The 20852-nt window shown below is 40.3% G+C and overlaps 1 protein-coding gene across 1 annotated transcript in view; it reads right to left on the bottom strand.

Annotated features, from left to right (window-relative positions):
* DPYD (dihydropyrimidine dehydrogenase) overlaps positions 1 to 20852 on the bottom strand; it is a 672292-nt gene that overhangs the window by 465183 nt on the left and 186257 nt on the right. The window contains exons 4-5 of the mRNA XM_019531048.1: positions 19475 to 19562; positions 2983 to 3144 (exon numbers count right to left, since the gene is read on the bottom strand). Coding sequence (XP_019386593.1) covers positions 2983 to 3144; positions 19475 to 19562 — 250 coding nt within the window. The remainder of the gene's footprint in view (positions 1 to 2982; positions 3145 to 19474; positions 19563 to 20852) is intronic.

Genomic DNA, 20852 nt, shown 5'->3' with positions numbered 1-20852 from the left:
ATGAGCCAGCTCTGCCCCTAGCTCCTAATCTTAGCCCTGCTCACCAGCTTCTAGTGGCAAATGGCAATTGTGCAGGTGAAGGACAGTCAGATGGTTTTTCGTCTTAAGATGTGACTGCTCCACTAAGCCAAACAACACTAAGCTGATTAGAGCTGATTTGGCTTATAGCATAAGATGTAACAAGGCCCTGAAAGAGACATTTTCTTACAAATCGTGTGATAAACAGTCTAATACGTTGCACTCCACTTTTTCTCCTATAACTTGTAAAAGAACATTGAAAAAAAGCTACATTTTACTATACTCCATGGTTTTCATATCCAAACAGCTCTCTATCTATATTTATTGTGACTACATAACTATTTCCACATAACTTGTATTCTAAGAAATAGAAATGTTCAGTGATTTTAAAAAGCAATTGTGCAAGGGAGAGGCATGAGGGGGAAGCAAGACATTAATATAATTTTGACCGACATATATGCAGTAGCAGGTGAAACCTCTATTCAACACACATCATTTTTAATAGTTAGGTTTTTGACTCCATGTTGTTTCCCAGTTGCACTTGTTACCGTGGTAACTGCATCACAACATACACCCTGGTAAATCACAAATACAAGATGTGTAAAAATTTTTTTCCCATTTTAACATTTAACAGTCAGGATCCATTTTTTTCTCTGATTTGATTATAACATATTTAAAAGTGAAGCTAATAGTTATGAAAAGATGTGGAGCAGCATAAAGAAAATATACCACATTTGAGTTGCCATTTTTGTGTTATATAATACACACAACAAATATTTTCCAATTAGGGAGTTTTATCTGCAGTATGAACAGATGACCAGTCATTGTTCAGAAACACAAAAGGGCATACATCGTTCTTGCATATTTCCATTTTAAACCACATTCCTGCTTTACTGCAATTTCATCTTTTATCTCAGTTAGCAGAATAGTCTTTCTTTTTATTATAACTTGTATTTTCATTATTTTCTTGTAATACATCAAAGTATAAGTTCTTCATACTAATTCCATGCAAAAAAAAGTCTAAAATTGGTTTTATGCTCAATGTAGTTTTCAATAAATACGGTTCTCTGGGGCAAACTTGTATACTGTGAATGAGAATAACCACACAACTTCCATTAGTAACAAGACATATTGCATGCCTATATCATGCAACTGATGAAATACTCCTATAAGTGAAGCTACACACACAAGTAAGCAGGTTCAGGTCCTATTTATGTTACTGATAAAACCTGAGACTATATTTTGTTGCATTTATTTTTAAATTTTCATCATTTAGAATTAAGTGTTGTGAAATTCCTTTTGGCTGTACATACTGTTATTTTATGTCCAAAAATATCTTACTCTCAAGAATATTATTTTTCTTGTATCTTAAATATCAAAGATAGGTCCTGGCTTACATGAGTAATTAAGATGCAAGTGCCAAAAATCAATACTATTTACAAATCTGACTTCATTATTGTAGGTACCAACTATGGATATATTTTAAGAGTTATTACAAACAAACAGTATGTAAAGCAGATAATATAAAAATTGCCATTCTGAAAATTTTAGGATCAGTAAAATTATGCAATATCACTGTTAGGACCTCTGATACTAATGCATCACTTCAAATAAACTTAAAAAACAATGTGATGAGGTCATTTTGGATTTTTCTTCCTGTCTTGCAGTTTTAGTATCAATCATTATGCCAGCACTACACTTTTTAAATCGATTTCTAAAGATTTTTGAAGAAAAATGGCAGATTTTTAGCAAAATCAATCAAAGCCATAATCCCAGCCTATTAATCATGGCATTAAGACAAAAAAGAGACACGAATGAAGTTTTAACAGATATTACTTGCATTTGGTTTCTAAACAGTAATATTTCACCATTATATCTATCATATCCTTGACAAGTGTTTAATCCATTTCTTTAATGTAAGCCCTTCATCTTGCAGTAAATGTTACATTTTTACATACAAGGAGAAAAGCCATTAGAGAAAAAAAGCATATCCCTTTGGCTTCTAAGACTCAGCCATTCAACATAAAGCCAGGGTAAACTGAGTTTGGTGTCATTAGCCTAATCACCCAAATGAGTAGAGTAGACCAAAAAAATATATGGTTTTACCTTTTGCAGGTTCAAACACTAGTGAAATCAAAGTGCATCAGTTTCTTTTTAGTGGCAGAAGAGAAAAGAGGTTCAAAGCAAAAAGGCAGCTGCACAGGACTCCAAAAGTGCCCCAAGTAGCTTACCAGCAGCTGCATTAAATGAGGCACACAGAGTAGCAGGAGTACCGCTGCAGACACAGCCATTGGCCACAAACACTGAAACGTATGAGGCCTCTGAACTGTAGTACAGAAGAAGCCTGATTGAGGGAAAGAGGATTGCTCCCCTTGCCCTATATTTGGTTTGTGGCCTTGTCTCAGGTTTTGTGATGACCAGATTTTACCCTTTTCCTATAAACATCATCTGCAAAGGGAATATTTTATATGACATTATGGCTGAACGGCAAAAAATATACAGAAATGTGTAATTTTAATACCAGCGGGCATAATTCAGAGGGCCACATACTCTCCTTTTTTGTCCAAAGCTCATGCATTTGGCACAGTGTCTCAATGGCCTCTGCAAAAGCTAATAAAATGAAGCAGCTTCTCCAGCCCTTTTTCCCTTCCTGTGCAGAAAAGCATGCAACCATCACAAGTTTGCTACTAACTGCAAGGCTCTTCCCCTCTCCTCCAACTTCCAATCTCCTGATGAATGGTACCTGAATAAAGCTGTGCAAATAATGGATGTTTGGCGCAGAAACTGAAAACTAAAGAGTTTTACAAAACTGGTTCATATTTACCTAACATTAATTTCTCTTATTCAGTAAAATTTAAAAAACATCCCCCCAGAAAGACTCTAAAAACAATTTAAAAAATAATAAATAATAATAAAAAGTCAGGCAATTTTTGGTTCATATGATAAATATCAGCTGCTACATACCTCAGTAGCAAACTGCTGCAGTCCACCAATATTAATTGGTCCCTCCTCTGTGGCATACAGATTGCAACCACCTACGCAAAGATCTGAGGTTGGGCATACCATTCCACATGTCAGGCCAAGTGGATTGTCAGAAAAAATCATTTTGGCAGCTCCATAATAGTTCTGCATGAAAACAAAAATTAGTAATAATGTCATATCTAACAGAAGTGGAGATTCAAGAAACGACATTGTTCTGGTACAGGACCAGTGCACATCAAGACGCTAAACAATCTGATGGCATTTAAATATACAAACCTGTCATATATACATAGTAACAAATATTATTTCAAAGAAATTGGTAATGAAGTAAAAAAGGTATGTCACAATGTCAAGCTATTACTATTCTATTAACAAAAATATTTTTTTTTTTTTACAATAAATCTCAGATACTGTACTAGGATTGTGTGAAGGGCATTTTCTACATAGTTAAAAAACAACTAGGTTTCATTATGTTAGTCATTTAGTTTAGTTTGGTATTTATGAGGTATATGAGAATTTGTTCCCATTTTCGTTTTTCCCCAGAATTATTGAGGGGGTTCTTTTATAACTTCAACTTTGAGTTAACAGAAAGAATGACAACAATAATACCCTTTGAAACATTTACAGACGTATTAAAACAGTCCTTGAGATAACTCATCCCTGTGGTCTTACAAGTTGGTGCACTGAATCTCTGCCCGAGTCCTATTTCTACACGACACACTATGGTAAATTTGTCATCTTCTAAAGCAAAGGTTGTCAGCTGGGGGTCTGCATACCTCCAGGGGGACTTGGAAAGGCCCTAGGGGGTGTGCACAGGGATGGAGCACCGCCGCCTCCCAGGAGTCAGGGCTAGGTTGGGGCAAGGGCAGTGGCTCCCCTCTGTTGGCTGCACAGGCACTGCCTGGCTGGATGCTGGGGGTGGGGGGGAGCTCTACACAGTGGTCACTGTCACCAACACCCCACATCCAGCCATGTGCCACCCCCTCACTCCACGTCTGGCCACCTTATTAAAAAAAGGTTGAAAACCCCTGTTCTAAAGTGTAGTCATTTCCAAGTGCACATGAATATTAAATTATAAGGGAATTTCTTCCTGATAACTAGTCAGATACTATGCCCTCCACGGCAGCTGTCGATCCACCTGATGCTTACAAAGCATTGGTTACTCTTCAGCTTTTCAACAAAACATAGTTGATCTAATATTTAATCTTGTAGAATTATCTCCTCTTTTGGCCATAAGTGCATATACAAGTACAAAGCAATTCCTGTATAGCAGGCACTCTGTTGTAGTTAGTAATTATACATTAACTGTTTTTGTGCATGATCACATAGTTCTGACATAGGAAGCCAGAACGTGTACAATTTGCACCTGGAATTTGTTTTTCTGCATTATACATGTCAAAAATCAGTACTGCGTCTCAGTATGGCACACAAAGTACATCTACTGAAAAGTTAAAAATGGCTAACTACTGATTCATTACTTTTGAAGTCATCTTTACCAATCCTCAGAGTGACAAAATAACCGGATTTTACTATACTAAAAACAGCTAACTCAATGAATAACATATTGTACAATATGCAGTCTAAATATCTGAAAGGGGCATTAGTGATCACTAAAGAATAGGGACCAACTAAATTGTGGCACGATGAAGACATTTTTATGGGTCACTCATGGCACATGGAGCCAATATCATGGTCTTGTCATGGGGAGTCCACCCCCCCCGCCTCTAATTGGTCAAGGGACTTTGGTGACCCTGCCCTTCGCCACTAATTGGCCAAGAGGCCTATCACTCATCTTCAGACTGAAATACTGCATCTGGCTTCTTAAAAGATGGTACCAATACCTTTCTGCTTTCCTGACTAGCTCCTTCAATGCATGTATGCCACTAGCTAAGTCTCTTAGTGGTTTTCTCAAACCACATGCTCTATGGCTGCAGGGATTGCTGCACTTTCTTTGTATTCTGGTAAACTTTGGGTGGGATTAGGAGGTGCAATTCCAAGCAAAACTGCACAAAATGCTATTTTCCATGGTGATTACAAAAATCACAAAACCATGATTTAAGTATATTCCTACTAAAGAAGTACCAGATTGACAAACTTACAGGTCAAAGTGTTCCATTTAACCATATAAAAAGACTAGCACATGCAGTATCCCTGAAAACTTTCCATAAGGCTTCAAAGTACCTCAACCTGGTGCTAGAAGAACCACCTCCAGAAGTAAAATTGGAGTTTAGGTGAAACACTTACCATTCCTTTGGCCTCTGCCTGAAAATGAGAAAGCCAATTAGCACCAATTCTACCACTGCCATCAAGAGTCCCAACTAGTCCCATTTGAAGAATTTGGTTGAGACATTTAAATACAGATCCTGTTACTATCTGCTAAGTATTTAGATCAAAGGCGGACAATTATTTTGGGCAGAGGGACGCTTACTGAGTTTTGGCAAGCTGTCGAGTGCCACATGATAGGCAGCCAGGGGCAGATAACTATTAATTTTCTAGATTTTTTAGGGGCCCCATGGGCCAGACAGAATGGCCTGGCGAACTGCATCCAGGCTGCACTTTGCCCACCCCTGATTTAGCTGGTCTGTAATGTTTCTCATAACTGTGCATTACTGACATATGAAAAGATAAGAGGGGAGCAAGAAGTGTGGGGGAGGGAGGAGGGATGAAAGGAAGAACACTGGACAAGGAATCTCCTTGGAAAATTAAAGCAGGGACTGGGAACAAAGCAAAGAACTTGAATTTTCTACCACGAACTGCTGGCTGGGGAATTGGCTCCGTGGTCAGACCCAGAGGGTGGTGGTTGACGGAAGTCAATCGTCATGGTGCCCTGTGACCAGTGGGGTCCCCCAGGGCTCTGTCCTTGGAGCTATATTGTTCAACATCTTCATTAATGATGTGGATACTGAAGCCAGAAGCGGACTGGCCAACTTCGCTGATAATACCAAACTCTGGGGTAAAGTATCCACACCTGAGGACAGGAGGGCAATCCAGGCTGACCTGGACAGGCTCAGGATATGTGCAGATGAGAACCTGATGGTGTTTAACACTGAAAAATGCAAGGTTCTCCACCTTGGAAGGAAAAACCTGCAGCATCCTTATAGGCTTGGCAGTGCTACACTGGCTAGCACTATGGATTAAAGGGACTTGGGGGTCATGATTGACCACAAAATGAATATGAGCCTTCAATGTGATGCTGCAGCTAGTAAAGTGAGCAAAACACTGGCTTGAATCCATAGATGCTTCAAGCAAATCCCAAGACGTCATTCTCCCATTGTACTTGGCCTTGGTGAGGCCACAGCTGGAGTACTGCGTCCAGTTTGGGGCTCCACAATTCAAAAAGGATGTGCACAAGCTTGAGAGAATCCAGAGAAGAGCCACACGCATGATCCGAGGTCAGGAAAACAGACCTTACAATGACAGGCTGAGAGCCATGGGGCTCTTCAGCCTGAAAAAGCGCTGGCTCAGGGATGATCTGATGGCCGCCTATAAGTTTATCAGGGCTGTTCACCAGGATCTGGGGGAACGTTTGTTCACCAGAGCACCTCAAGGGATGACAAGGTCAAATGGTTATAAATTCCTGCAAGACCTTTTCAGGCTGGACATAAGGAAGAATTTCTTTACTGTCCGAGCCCCCAAGGTCTGGAACAGCCTGCCGCTAGAGGGTGATTCAAGCACCTACACTGATGCCTTCAAGATAAATTTGGATGCTTATCTTGCTGGGATCCTATGACCCCAGCTGACTTCCTACCCCTAGGGCAGGGGGCTTGATTCGATGATCTTCTGAGGTCCCTTCCAGCCCTCACGTCGATGAAATTTTAACACAGCACAGGGTAAGTTGCTCTACAGCAGCACATAAAATTAATAAAAACAACGTTTTAGGTATATGAAGTAGTAGAAGTCATAGCAGGGAGTTAGGCAACTTGCAGGTCTGAACAAATTTCATTTTAACACTCATTATTTTAGAGACTCCTTGCTGAAAACCAACAAAGCTACTTAATAGTCATTGAAGTACTAATTGTCGACTACAAACATTTTTGACAAGAAAGAAAAAAGCTTTAATAAAAAAAGTAGGCAATTCTGTGGTTTTGTGATGGCTTTATTCCTACTTTCCTCTTTGTTATTCTATTTTTTTAGCAAATAGATCTCATATTATTTGAAAGAATACACTTTTCTAAACTTGACAAAATGGGATGACAATGTTTTAATTTTACTATAGTGCTCTATGAACCTGTAAGTAATAGTGGTACCAAACTGCAGTAATAAAATACTTTGTGTATGCAAGAAAGGTTTAATCAAACACTTATGGACATCTGTGTAACTAAATCTGAAAGTGGCATCCCTTAAAACCAGGCTAATTTTACTTTAGATAAAGAATTCTCTCAGAATTGGCTGCCTTTCCTAAGACCTTCCTACACTAACTATAATAAATAGCTTTTATATTGAAAATACTGATGTTTCCCAAACACTTACTAATATTCATTCCAACTCCCAATGAAACTAATTGGAATCTTAACCATGATGATGTTACATAATGCTAATAGCAATTATTGTTATGTTACCAAGGACAAAATGCAATCAAATAAGAAGCAAACATGACACAGCAAGGTGATAGATAAATAGTATGCATTAACAAGAGGCCCAGGACTGAGAAAAGCCATGACTGACAGAAGACTTACCTTAATAACATCATATGGTTACTCATAGGCTATTGAACAGCATAATAAAGAAATAGTTTCCTTGTTTGCAGCATTTTTAGATACGCAAAAAAAATTTGACTCAGCTATCTGGTTTCTTGTAGACGTCAGAGATGAAGCAGGCTGGTACTCAAATGCTTTTGATTTTTTTGATAAAATAAATGTCTGCTCATGTCTTTGTTTATAGAATCCCTTTTCCTGGGCACTTCCACAGAAAGAAATTAATCTAACTGGATAGGTTGTTTTGTGGTTTTTCCCCGTCAAAATGTCAATAAATACTATACTAGTAACACAGAAAACAGACACAAGCCTTAAACAGACATCAATAATCAGTAGAAAATGGCAAAGGAGGATCTCTTCATGTATCACTTGGAAGTATTACATAATTTGCATGCAAATGAGAATGTTTTTTACGTGAAAAAAGCTATTAAAACATGTAGGATCGATACTGTGAGACTAGAAGAAATTGCATTTACTATCAGGAAATGCTTATGGCATCTATTCTTTCATCCAGTTTACACACACCTTATATTAATTCCACAAAGATCATGACTTTGTGATAATGTAGTTTTCTCAAATTCAACAAAGCAACTGAATGTTTGTGTTCTATGTCCAAAGAACAAAAACATTAACTTACCTAGGATGTGGGGATAGAGAAGGGGAAAAAAGCAGAAGTAGACAAGAGAGGAAAAGCAATTAATTTTTCTCATTATGGTACAATTTGTAAAAACTCACATAGCTATAAAAATTATAGGAAAATTACTTACTTTCATCTGCCCTCTACCCATATCTATGTTTTTGGGTTTTGGTTAGATTTTTAAAAACAAACCAAGATGCATTAGGTAAACCATTGTTTCAAACAGAGTGACCAAAGAGTGGCAACTGAAAAATCTGCATTGAAGCAGAAGTATCAGAGCTTATAAATGAAATCTATGCACATTGCTTCATATTTGGAAAACAAAAAAAAATAAAATAAAACTCATGCTCCTCCACCAAAATATCTTCCAACACAGAAAGAACAAAACATAACAGCAACATGCCAAATCACAGATATTTTACATTATGATGCTGATGATTTTTAATCAATTCAGAAATCTTTCAAATCATTTGACTTATGTCATCATAACAGGACTGTAATTTCACACAGTGTCACTATCTTTTTATGAAAAAGAATGGAAAGAATATCTTGTACTGTCATTTTGTTCTTTGTAGTCTAGAAAGTGAGAGATTCCTTAATTGACATAGTGTCACTGCAACAGTCTATTCTACATAATTATACTATGGCAACTGAAACCAGCTGTCAGCCATTCCATTACACTAAGTACAAATAGACATCTCAAGAAAAGTCACCGTTTCAAGTACATCAATTTAACACCATTACTACTCTTTCTTTTAAATGTTTTTGTACTTAGTGACCTGAAAAATACAGAGATTAACAGGAAAAGCTGAATAAAACAGTACGTTAAAATATTTAGGGGCCCACGTACTGCTTAAGGATTCATTTTCATGCATATCTGTATGTAATTATTATGCAATTATCAAGCAACTTACTAACTTTTACAATCTACTCCTTTTATTAGCAGTATCACATTTATAGTACTGTATACCTGAACTCTGACTTATGATTTCTGCTCTCTTCCTGATAGCACGTAGCTGTCCTTTGTGATGTTATTCAAGTAACTTTGGTATAAGAAGCTGTTATATTCCTTTCCATTCTCCTAACCAATCACAGTCCTATCTCTTTCCCTTCCCCATCTCCTTTCCAAAAATGCTAGTGCTCCTGCAGTTTCCTGTCTACCATCTTTCTGCTCCTCTCCCCTCCACATTCTTCTTCCCTCCCACATGTTTCTCTTCTCTTTCCATTATCAGCATTCTACACGTTTGTACTGTATATTAGATATAGATACAAGATACTGTATATTATAGACATACACAATATCTTTCTGGCCCCTCAGTCTCCTGAACCTCATCTTCTTTTTTCCTCAATCCCTCCCACACTCTGCCCCATATTCTAAGCTTGCTGTCCCTCCTTTGCACCCCATTTCACTTTTCCTTTAGCTGCTTCCTACCCCCAACCTCCCCTACACTCTCCAAGCCTCCCTCTTGCATATCATATCCCCCAGCACTCTCCCAATCTCTTCCAGGACTCCCTGCCTGCCACATTCCTCCATGTCTGCACACATTCCTGCCAAGATAACAAAGTGCAAATGTCTTTCAAGAGGGTAGATTAGATTCAGTATCATTGAAAAATATAGAAGCTGGTAGCCATCTTTGTCACCAGAAGACCCATTTCCACTTTGGGAAAGGATGACCACCCTGATTTAGAGCAATTTCATTTCATTACATTCAAAATAATGGGAGAGGGTGGCTCTTTTGAATAAGGTAAAGTTTGCAGGGTTGATGGCAGGAATCATGTCATCCTGGAAAAGATTAATAAAAGCCACAAAATGATGTAAGATTTGAGATAAAAACCAAGAGCTAGCAACACTGGGCTGCAGTGATTCTAAGTGTGACTTCAACTTTGATACAATTTTAAAAGAAAAAAAAAAAAGTAACCTGTATACAACAATTCCGCCTCCTCAGACTATAAACAGAAGGGGTTGCTTATTAGGGCTTTGCAAAGCTTCGGTCCCTGATTCAATTTGGCAGAGATTTAGCCTGATTTGGTGGCCAAATCTCTGAATCTGAGTCAAAATCAGAAGACCCTTTAATTTCTCCAAATCGAATCAGAACACTTTGAATCAATTCAGACAGATTTGGAAATTTGGACATAGACATAGCTTTAAATGTTTTTTGTACGTACCTCAAAATAGCAGGCAGCTAGTGAATGCTGCGATGCTGGTGCAGAGGGAGCATCCCACAGGAGTGCAAGGAGCTCCCCAGCACACTGGGCAGCAGACCCGGAAGTAGTCCAGAAGCACTTTCAGTCCATTTCCAGGCCTGCCAGGGAGCACGCCAGGAATCAAATCAAGGACAGTGATCCAAATCAACAAATGTAATCACTGTCCCCAATTCGGGCCAAATCTGAACTGAATACAGCCCATTTCGCACACCCCTATTGCTTATTGCGCACAAGTCATACAAACACAGGATAGTATCTGCTGACTACTAATGCTACACCTCAAACATGGGCATGTCAGAGCAACTAGTAACACTAAGCTATAGTTAATGAGCAGCTCTAAGGCTGCCTCAATGAGCAGTTCAAAGGCAAGTAAACTAAGCCAATGCAGGGTGAAGTAGTTTTCTGTTGGACTGCTTTCTCCGACAGCAGAGTTTTATTCAGAATAAAGGAGGGTGGACACGAAAGTCTGAGATTCATGACGTGCCAATAAACACTGAGAGTTGCTTCTGGGTAGCTCGAAGATGAACCATCAATGTAAAGCTCTCCAATGAATCCTTTCACAGTGCAGCGTTGCTTCTGGGGGTCCATTCTGCCATTCCCCTTTGAGCAGCAGAAGCACAAAACACACAAGTACAGGTACTAAAATCCTAAAACCACTCTTGCTAATCTGCCAGAGATAATAAGACAAAATATCACTTTCTCCTGTAGCACGGAAGTACTTAGAAGATTTTATTTGAAATGAAGAGATCACAAATACCTGACATGCTTAAGCTGAACAATATTTTCTGAAGGCAAGGATTGTGTTTCAAACAGCAAAGCTAAATGTAAATAGTCTCTCAAAAACAGTTCAGAGCTAACATGCTTGTTTGTCATCATTTGGTGTTAAAAGAAACAAACTAGTATTCACAGTATGATGAATCTAAAGTTATGTCTCACCTATTGAGAGATACAATTGCAAACAGTCTGTATGAACACTACTGAGAAAAGCTGACTGGGAAGACACAATAGAATAGATTGTACCTTTGGAAAGTGGAGCTGTAATCCAGTTTGTATGGAAAGAAAGAATGGAAGTTGTGGTCTAAACTCTACTGAATCACAGATGCCTAACACAATACAGCACAAGTGACATCCTTTTCTCAAAGAGGCCCAAGGCTCATTGAGCCTGGCAATTCAATTACCCTCTCAACCCAGAAAGAGCCCCCCCCCTCCTGAGTTGAGGTCTACTGGCAGAGCAGCATGGAACAGCCTACATTGTACATGGCCTGTAAATATCTAAAAAGCCTCAGGCTTTAGAGAACAAGAATCTCTGACCTTTTATGATTGCTACAGTAGTTTTTCAACAAAACCTACTATGTACAATGGAGTCCTTAAATGCCTGACAAAAGAATACATTTTCAATACACTACTGTCTAAACAGCATATGTTTATAATGAAACTTGTTGAAACGAATACCTGAGTGTTATATCACTCACCACTTACTGAGAGAATACAGACAAGATGGACAGGCAACCTGGTTTGTATTATATTAATGCTACTTTTTCCCACGCCCCACCCCTGGCTTTTCCTTCTCCTAACACATCTCTGCCTTTGAAATTTAAAGCAATCTGGAAACACTCTTAGCCAAGGAACTACCTGCAGATCTAAAGAAGTCTAGAACTTTATTCAGGTATGAGAGCAAGACTGTCTATTGGGGCTGAGGCAAAGACATTCACATAGAAGTAAGGGAATCTGCTAGGTTAAAAAAGCAGTTTTCTATGGTGACTGAAAAGAGTGGTGGGGGGAACTGAGAAGGGGAAAAGGTTGAGGTAAGGATTCAGATTTTCAGGGTTTTTCAATACCAAATACCTGAGTCTTTTGAGCTTCCTTTCACTTTTCAGAATCTATTTTGCCAAGAAATTAGCAGAAATCTTCATAAAGTATCAGAGTCAAAACAGTTCCGTTTACAAGATCCATGCGATGGAAAATATTAGCCCTGATTTAAGTGTAGTAAATGAAAATAATTCTCATTGAAAAGCGGAATTTTAGAGAAAACTAATTTTAAACAAAGAACTTGATACTGTCATGTCTTCCTTTTTGTGGAAGCAGACAACTTAAGCAACACAAATTTCAATGAAAGACTCAATAACTTTCTATTTTTTTAATAAAAGATTAGAAAAAAATAAATTATGAAAAAATGAGCAAACAAATACTAGATCCACTTCAAACTTTCCAAAAAGGAAATTCTGACATTTCATTTTCTTTTCCCAAAGGAGGGAGAGACATATTGAAGAAGTCTAGGGAAGACTGCGACATTGTGTGAAGACTTTGGCTTCTTCAATCACAGTCCTCATTTCAGAGAGAGGTGAAAGAAAGAAGCTTTTCTTGGCCAGATTGGCTGACCTGATTGACAGAGCTTGAGACTAAGATTGCATGGGGACAGCAGACAACCACCAGTGCAAGTCCAGGAAGTGACAAGTACATAAACAGCAGGTCAGGTAACACAATGGAACTTACCCCAGGCCAAGGATGGGACTAAGTGCACAAAGAAGCCCAGGGCTTCCAATAGCAAGCTTAGCTGTCTGTATACAAATGCCAGGGGTGTGAGGAACAAACAGGAGGAACTGGCCCTTCTGCTAAGCAATAACAAATACAATCTCATAGGGATAACGGAGACTTGGTGGGACTCCACCTATGACTGGACCACAGGTATAGATGGCTATACCTTGTACAGGAGGGACCGTGTCAGGAGGAAGGGCAGGGGTGTAGCTCTATCTCAAGGAGCAGTACACTTCCCTACAAGTAGACATCAAGGAGGGCGACTTGAAACTGTCTGGGTTAGAATACGGGGAGAACATGATGAAGGGGGTATAACTGTAGAAGTCTATTACAGACCGTCTTACCAGGAGGAAGTGCTTGACCACAAATTCTCTAGAGAACTAGCAGAGGCTGCACACTCTTGGTGCATGGTCATCATAGGTGATTTCAATCACCCTGACATCTCATGGGAAAGGCATTCGGCCAAATCTGACTGGTCGCAAAGCTCCATCACTTGCATTGACAAGCTCTATTTGACTCAAGTAGTCTATGGGCTGACAAAGGGTAAGGTGCTGCTGGATTTGGTTCTGGCCAAAGGGGATGACCTAGTAAGTGACCTGAGGATCAAAGGGAAGCTTGGCGACAGTGATCACAAGTTGATCACTTTCTCTACCCATCACAAAGCTGGCAAATCAGTCAGCAATGCAGAAATTCTTGACTTTACGAAAGCTGACTTACAAACTCAGGAGGTTGGTTGTCGAGGCCCTGAAAGATCATGATCTGACAGGGAGGGGAGTCCATGATGAGTGGTTGCTCCTTAGAGACACAATCCTAAAAATGTAAGAGAAGCCCATTCCAGCCTGTAGGAAAGGTAGTAAAAGGGCTGGGAGACCCCTTTGGCTCAATAGGGGACTCACGGACCTCCTTAATCTTCAAAGAGAAACTTATAAGGGTTGGAAGAAGGGAAATACCTCTAAGTAAGATTATGTATCACTGGCTTACCAGAAAAGCCAAGGCTGAAACAGCTCAAACTGGCTATGGGAATCAAGGACAATAAAAAGTTCTTCTTCAGATACATTAAGTCAAAAGAAAAATAAGGACAACACTGGACCCCTGCTGAACCAAACAGGACAGCTGACAACCGACACCCAGGAAAAACCTAATCTCCTCTATAATTAGTTTGTGTTGGTTTTCCACCAGCCCAAGAGGAACACCCTGCCTGACAGGACACAGGATTACCAGGGTAAGGTCGACCATACACCTACAACTGGTGAAGACCTTGTGAGGAAACACCTTGAGAGGCTGGACATCCACAAGTCAGTGGCCTGGATGGAATGCATCCAAGAGTGCTAAAAGAGTTGACTGACATCATAGTACAGCCAATGGCAAGGAAATTTGAGAACCTGTGGTGCTCCGAAGAGGTTCCTAAAGATTGGAAGGGGGCCAACATGGTGCCTATCTTCAAGAAGGGAAGGTAGGAAAACCCAGGGAACTACAGGCCAATCAGTTTGACCTCAATCCCTGGAAAGATCTTGGAAAAAAATATTAAAGAATCCATCAACAGCAGGCTAATGGAAGGCATCATTCTGAGAAATAGCCAGCAGCTTTATTACAGGTAGGTCATGCCTGACCAAACTCATTTCCTTCTATGAACAGGTGATGCGTTACCTGGACTGGGGAGGAGAGGCTGATGTCATTTACTTGGATTTTGAAAAAGCCTTTAACTTGGTCTCCCATGATGTCCTCATGGTAAAATTGGGGAGCTTCAGCCTCAACAACCTTATGGTCCGATGGTTGGGGAACTGGCTCCGTGGCCAGATCCAGAGAATAACTGTTGATGGAACCGAGTCAACATGGTGCATTGTGACCAGTGGCATCCCACAGGGCTCAGTTCTTGGACCAGTACTCTTTAATATATTTATAAGCAATCTGGATTCGGGTGTCAGAAGTGGATTGGCTAGGTTTGCAGATGACTCCAAATTATGGGGAAGTGCAGTCACTCTAGAGGTCAGGCTGGGGATTCAGGCTGACCTGGACAGGCTTGCAAGGTGGGCAGATGAAAACCTGATGACATTGAACATAAAGAAATGCAAGGTGCTTCACCTTGGGAGAAAGAACCCACCTCATACCTATAGGCTTGGTAGTGCTACACTCCCTATCACCATGACCAAAAGAGACTTGGGGGTCATGACTGAACACAAGATAAATATGAGCCACCAATATGATGCTGCAGCCAGCAAAGCAAATAAAAACCTGGCTTGCATCTACTGATGTGTCTCAAGCAAAAGCCAAGATGTTATCCTTGGTGAGGCCACAGCTGGAGTACTGCATCCAATTCTGGGTCCCACACTTTAAAAAGGACATGGAGAAGCTTGAGAGTCCAGAGGAAAGCCACGTGCATGATCAAAGGTCAAAAGAGTAGGCATTATGAGGAGAGGCTGAGAGGTGTGGGACTGTTCAATCTGGAGAAGCATAGGCTCAGGCAGGACTTGGTGGCAGCCTATAAGTACATAAGGGGTGTGCATCAGGAACTGGGAGAACATCTGTTCAGCAGAGCAACCCAAGAGAAGACAAAGTCAAATGGTCACAAACTGCTGGAAGACCATTTTAGACTCTACATAAGAAAAAACTTCTTCATTGTTCCGAGTCTCCAGAGTCTGGAATAGACTCCCCCCAGAAGCAGTGCAAGCACCTACTCTGGACACATTCAAGAAGCTTTTGGATGATTTGCTTGCTGGGGTCCTCTGACCTAAGCTGACTTTCTGCCCTTTGGGCAGGGGGCTGGACTCAATGATCTCACAAGGTCCCTCCAGCCCCAATGTCTATGAAATCTATTAAAGCAAGGGAGGTGCAGTGGTTAATTTTTAAAAGCTTTAAAACCATACTACATTCAGCTCACCTGTAAATGCACACACAAAAAGTAGAATGAACTAGGGGACATGATAAGAGTCAAAAGTTGGGATGTGTCACTGTCTTTCCACATGACCTTTTTATATATCCCTTCACCTTTCTATGCTTCTGTTTCTATTCCTCTTTCTGTCCTGCCCCTTAGGGTACAAACTCTATACAGTTCGTAGTGACGTGCATTCCTGAATTCACTTGAGGCATCTAGACCGTGCTGTATCAGAAATCACTATACACACGTGTGCACATAGTCAATTGGTAGAAAACAATAGGAGACTGGAAGAATGGCAACTAAAGACTAGGACTTGTAACTTGGTCACAGAAGCATATTTGGGCTACGGGGTGTTGCTGGGGGGCATACTTTTTATAACAGATTTGGGGAGTTTAATCAGAGAATTTGCAATTTTTTGTCAGAGAATTTGTTATTTTTTAAATCAGAGAAAACCAAGATCCCTGCTGATCAGTCAAGATAAGGCATCCACTGAAGACAGTTGATTTCCTTGGAAGCTGGCTCAGGCATGAAAGAGGACAGAAACACAGTGGCAGACATTGTAGGGAAAAGGACTGAAAAGAAAAACTTGCTATGGACTCTGGGCTCTCCTGCACTAGGCAGCCACCACTTGGGCAATCTCTAGCTTTGTTCCACCTCACAATCTTTTTACATTAACATAGTTAACAAGTGCTCAATTTCATCCATGCTGGCTGGGGTATGGGAGCACAACCTAAAGCACCATGCAACTTCAAGGAACTATGCCCCAGTCTGTAAAATTCAATATTCAGTTTTCTCACATTTGTTCTGGCATCAGCATCAGATACCAAGTTCCTTGTCTGCTGCCTCTCACTGTAAAAATGATTACTCCTAAAAGGGATACTGGAGCTATGGACTGAATATTCTTACAGCCAGGCTAAGCTGACAATTTAGTAACTGCGGAGTCATCAGAGGATTTCAGTTTTCCCCTGAGGAACACTGACACTCCTGAGAGAATGAAATTCTGCCACTAGTCTCTTCCAAAGCAGGATTTCCTGGTAAATAGCAGCTGGTCAGTAACTGGCTACTTGCCTCTACTGTAAACACAGACTTAATGTATGTAGTTTCTAATACCTTTTTAGAGATCCCATTACACAGCCACACAGAACTAACAATTAAAAGGCCAAAACCTGGATCAAATCTTTTCCCCCTTTTCCAGCTCAGCAACCAAACTGAAAAGTCCTTTATTTACCCAGATCTAGTTCCAAGACTGAGCAAAAACTACTCTTTGTTTGAGATAGGGTGACCTTTCTTTAAGAAGGGGGCAACCTCCTTCCTTTGGGCTACACTGTAGGCCTATCAGCCTCCAACTCCAGATTCATCTTGAAACAGGGTAAATCACAGTAAATCCCTGAAGTTGTGCTTCACTTGTAGCAGGCTTCCCTCAAGGCTCCTTTCTACCCTAGGGAGCCTATCTGCAGAACTCTGGCTTCCTGGCTGCCTATACAGGTGCTCCAAGGTAGGAGGAAGTGTTTTAATTAGAGTAATTCCTGGGCAGCCTCTCTAATTAAAACAGCTCACCATCAAGTATATTAAGCCCCTCTGCAAATTTCAAAATGGCCATCCATGGCCGTTTTGAAATCCATAGGGGGCTTAATACACATGACAGTGAGGTGACACTGGAGTGTTCCAATTAGAATGAGGAGCAGACTATTAATAGAGTCTGTTCCAACATGTTAGCACCTCTATAGCACATCTACTAAAAAGGGTTGTGCCTTGAAATAGGTTTGGTTGGTCCTAGACCTCAGTTCCCCTAAAGCAGTGGTCACCAACCAGTTGATCTCAATTGACTGTCGATCATGGAGCCTCTGAAAATCACTCTCAGTCTGTCAGAGGCTCCACGATGAGGAGCGGCTGGACACACGTGACTGGACTGAGCCATGCCTCATGCCACCCAGGCTGGGCTGGGTGAATGGAGTCAGAGCCTGGGCAGCTTGTCCAGGAGGCAGGCGGGGCAGGGATTGGGGGCGGTAGATCCTGGGATGCCAAAAAGTGATCTTCAGCATAAAAGGGTCGGAGACCACTGCCCTAAAGGGAAACAAGTTAAACTGCTACTATATTCGATTTGCTTTAGGTTTTCTAAGCAAATAAAAAACAGAGTTAAGACAGAGAGCAGCAATTTCATTACAGCTTTCTATCTTCTCCATTTCACAATGCTTGAAAGAGGTAATAAGAAGCAATATGCTGCAAAGGAGGATAGCATGGCTGGAAACAGATGCCTGCATTCATGAAAATAAATGCTGCATTGATACAACACAGATTATGTAACAGAGAAGTCTATATGCAGTTGCCGGGCAGAGTGCCAATCACTGTAAACCACATCAATGTGTAGTTATGTTATAATTGATGAGTGTGTCGTAATATCTTGTTTTGTTACAATGTTTCTTGTTAAGGTATAGAATTTACTGTTACTGTTTCTGTTGCTATTCACATAATACCCACTGTGCACCAAAAATATTGTAGTTAATTCATGGCTGCTGCAGCCCACTTTTTCTTCCATTTCACTTATAGAGATCCCCACATCCCTGCCTGACAGAATAGGTTGGTGACATGGGATACATGAGACAGGAGCAGCTGGTTACCTATATATCCTCGACAGGAAAGTCCAACCATCTGAGCAGATTCTGAGTCTGGTTTCAGAGACAGCAAATCAGGATGCAGGGAAGGGCTTAACATAAAAAGGTAGCTTTTAAAAGGTGAGCAACAATATATGCTCAAACTCAGAATGTCCCCCACAGTCTAGTTATTGTAGACATCGCTCTTTATGTTGGCTTTGCAGTCATCATTAAACATTGGTATTTTCAACTCTCACATATCCACAGGCAACAGAGCAACTTTCAAGTGTCATTGTTATTTTTATAATAGCAAAATATTTTTCCTCCATTAACAAGTTTTCAAAAGGCACTCCACCTTCAAAAATGGATTCTATTTATTATTGTAATATTTTACTGCTATTACTTGGTTTTGTGACTAAGAACCAAAAAAAACCTATTTACATGAACCATTATAATGAAAAACATTCATCCCTGACATGAGCACTGTCATGCCACCAAGTTTCAGCCCAAAGCAAATTTAAACAAGAAAATAATAATCATTTCCTAAAAAGATTTATTCTTTAATAGGAGAAAAAGCCCTCTAACTATAGTGTCTCAGTCAGGTAGCAACTGAGTGAATTCATTACACTGAAGTGTTTATAGTTTTGTCAATAGTATTAATTGATGAAAACCATCCAAAACAAACGCCTCATAGAGAAAGAAATTTGCTGAAGAAAGAGATTTATTGTAAACACTGCCTATGTATGTACAGTACCTCCACAGAACAGCAGCAACAAGAATAATTAAAAATTAAGAATATGATAAGTTTTATAATACTTGTTCTAAACAACATTTTATTAAAGTCTACAAAAGTCAGGCTTGTAATTCAATCATACAAAAGAAATGCAAGCAACTGCGGTTCTTAGCCTTTCATTTACTACTGTAAGCCTACTTTTACCTTGTTTGCAATACTGGTGATAAATGACTTGATGTCCAAATTAGTTGGGCAGCTCTTCTGACAGGGGGCATCTGCACACTTTAAGCATCTGGGGGCATAAAAGTAAATAGGTTAAGATGGTATATATTGCAAATGCTACCAATAGCATATGCAATATGACATCCAAGCCTGCCTTACATATCTATAAGAGCAAGATTACAACTCAGCATACAGACCCAAAGATATTACTGACCTTATACACTTCATCCTCACACACAACAATTTCACTTTTAATAACCAACACTTCCTCCAGACTATGGGCACAGCTATGGGCACCAAAATGGCCTCACAATACGCCAACCTTTTTATGAGCCACCTGAAAGAGGAAGTCCTCAAGGAACGCACCATCAAACCCTTGCTATATGTAAGATATATCAATGACATCTTCGTCATTTGGATGGAAAACTTGCAATCTCTGAGTTCCATCAGAAATTCAACAATCACCATCCCTCCATCCAACTCTCTCTTGAATACTCCAGCACCAACATCTCCTTTTTAGACATAATGATCAGCATCCATAATGGCAAAATACAGACTTCATTATACAAGAAACCCACAGACCAACAAACATATCTGCACGGAACCAGCAATCACCCTAAACACACCAAAAAAGTTGTGATATACAGCCAAGCCCTCATATACCACCAAATCTGCATTGAGGAGAACACCCTGGATTGCCACCTCAACAATCTTAAAAAGGCTTTCACCCAACAGAGAGATAGACTGCATATTTGAAAGAGCCACGCAGATACCACAGGAAAAATCACTGCAGTACAGAAGAAACGCCCCCACAAATTGCACACCACTGGTTATGAGCTATCACCCCTCCCTCAAACCCATACAGAAAATCCTCAAACAACTGCAGCCCGTACTAGAAAGAGACCCTGTTCTTAAAGAGATCTTCCCAGAGCCACCCATCCTAGCCTTCAAACAAGCACCAAACCTCGCCAACCTCATCACCAGACGCAAACTTGCTCAAGTCCAGAACACACCAAAAGGATCCAGACCATGCATGACAAGGAATGAAAAACCTGCCAACACATCTCTACCACCCCCACAATTACTACACCCCACAACAGAGCCACAGGCATTCCCAGGTCTTACAGCTGCACCTCCAGAAATGTAATATATCTCATCCAATGCACCAAATGCCCTGATGGAAAATACATAGGAGAGACCAAACAACAACTGTGCACCAGAATGAACATGCACCAGAAATCCGTCAAAAACAGGAATACCCAGTTACCTGTGGGGGCACATTTCTCACAAGAAAATCACTCTCTCTTCAATCTCTCAGTCCTGATCCTCAAAGGAAACTCACAAAACTCTTCCCAGAGAT

Source organism: Crocodylus porosus, unplaced genomic scaffold, assembly GCF_001723895.1.
Source record: "Crocodylus porosus isolate Cpor-Errol unplaced genomic scaffold, CroPor_comp1, whole genome shotgun sequence".
NCBI lineage: Eukaryota > Metazoa > Chordata > Crocodylia > Crocodylidae > Crocodylus > Crocodylus porosus.
The sequence above is the reverse complement of the archived record's forward strand: the minus strand, read 5'-3'. Positions and strand labels throughout refer to the sequence as shown.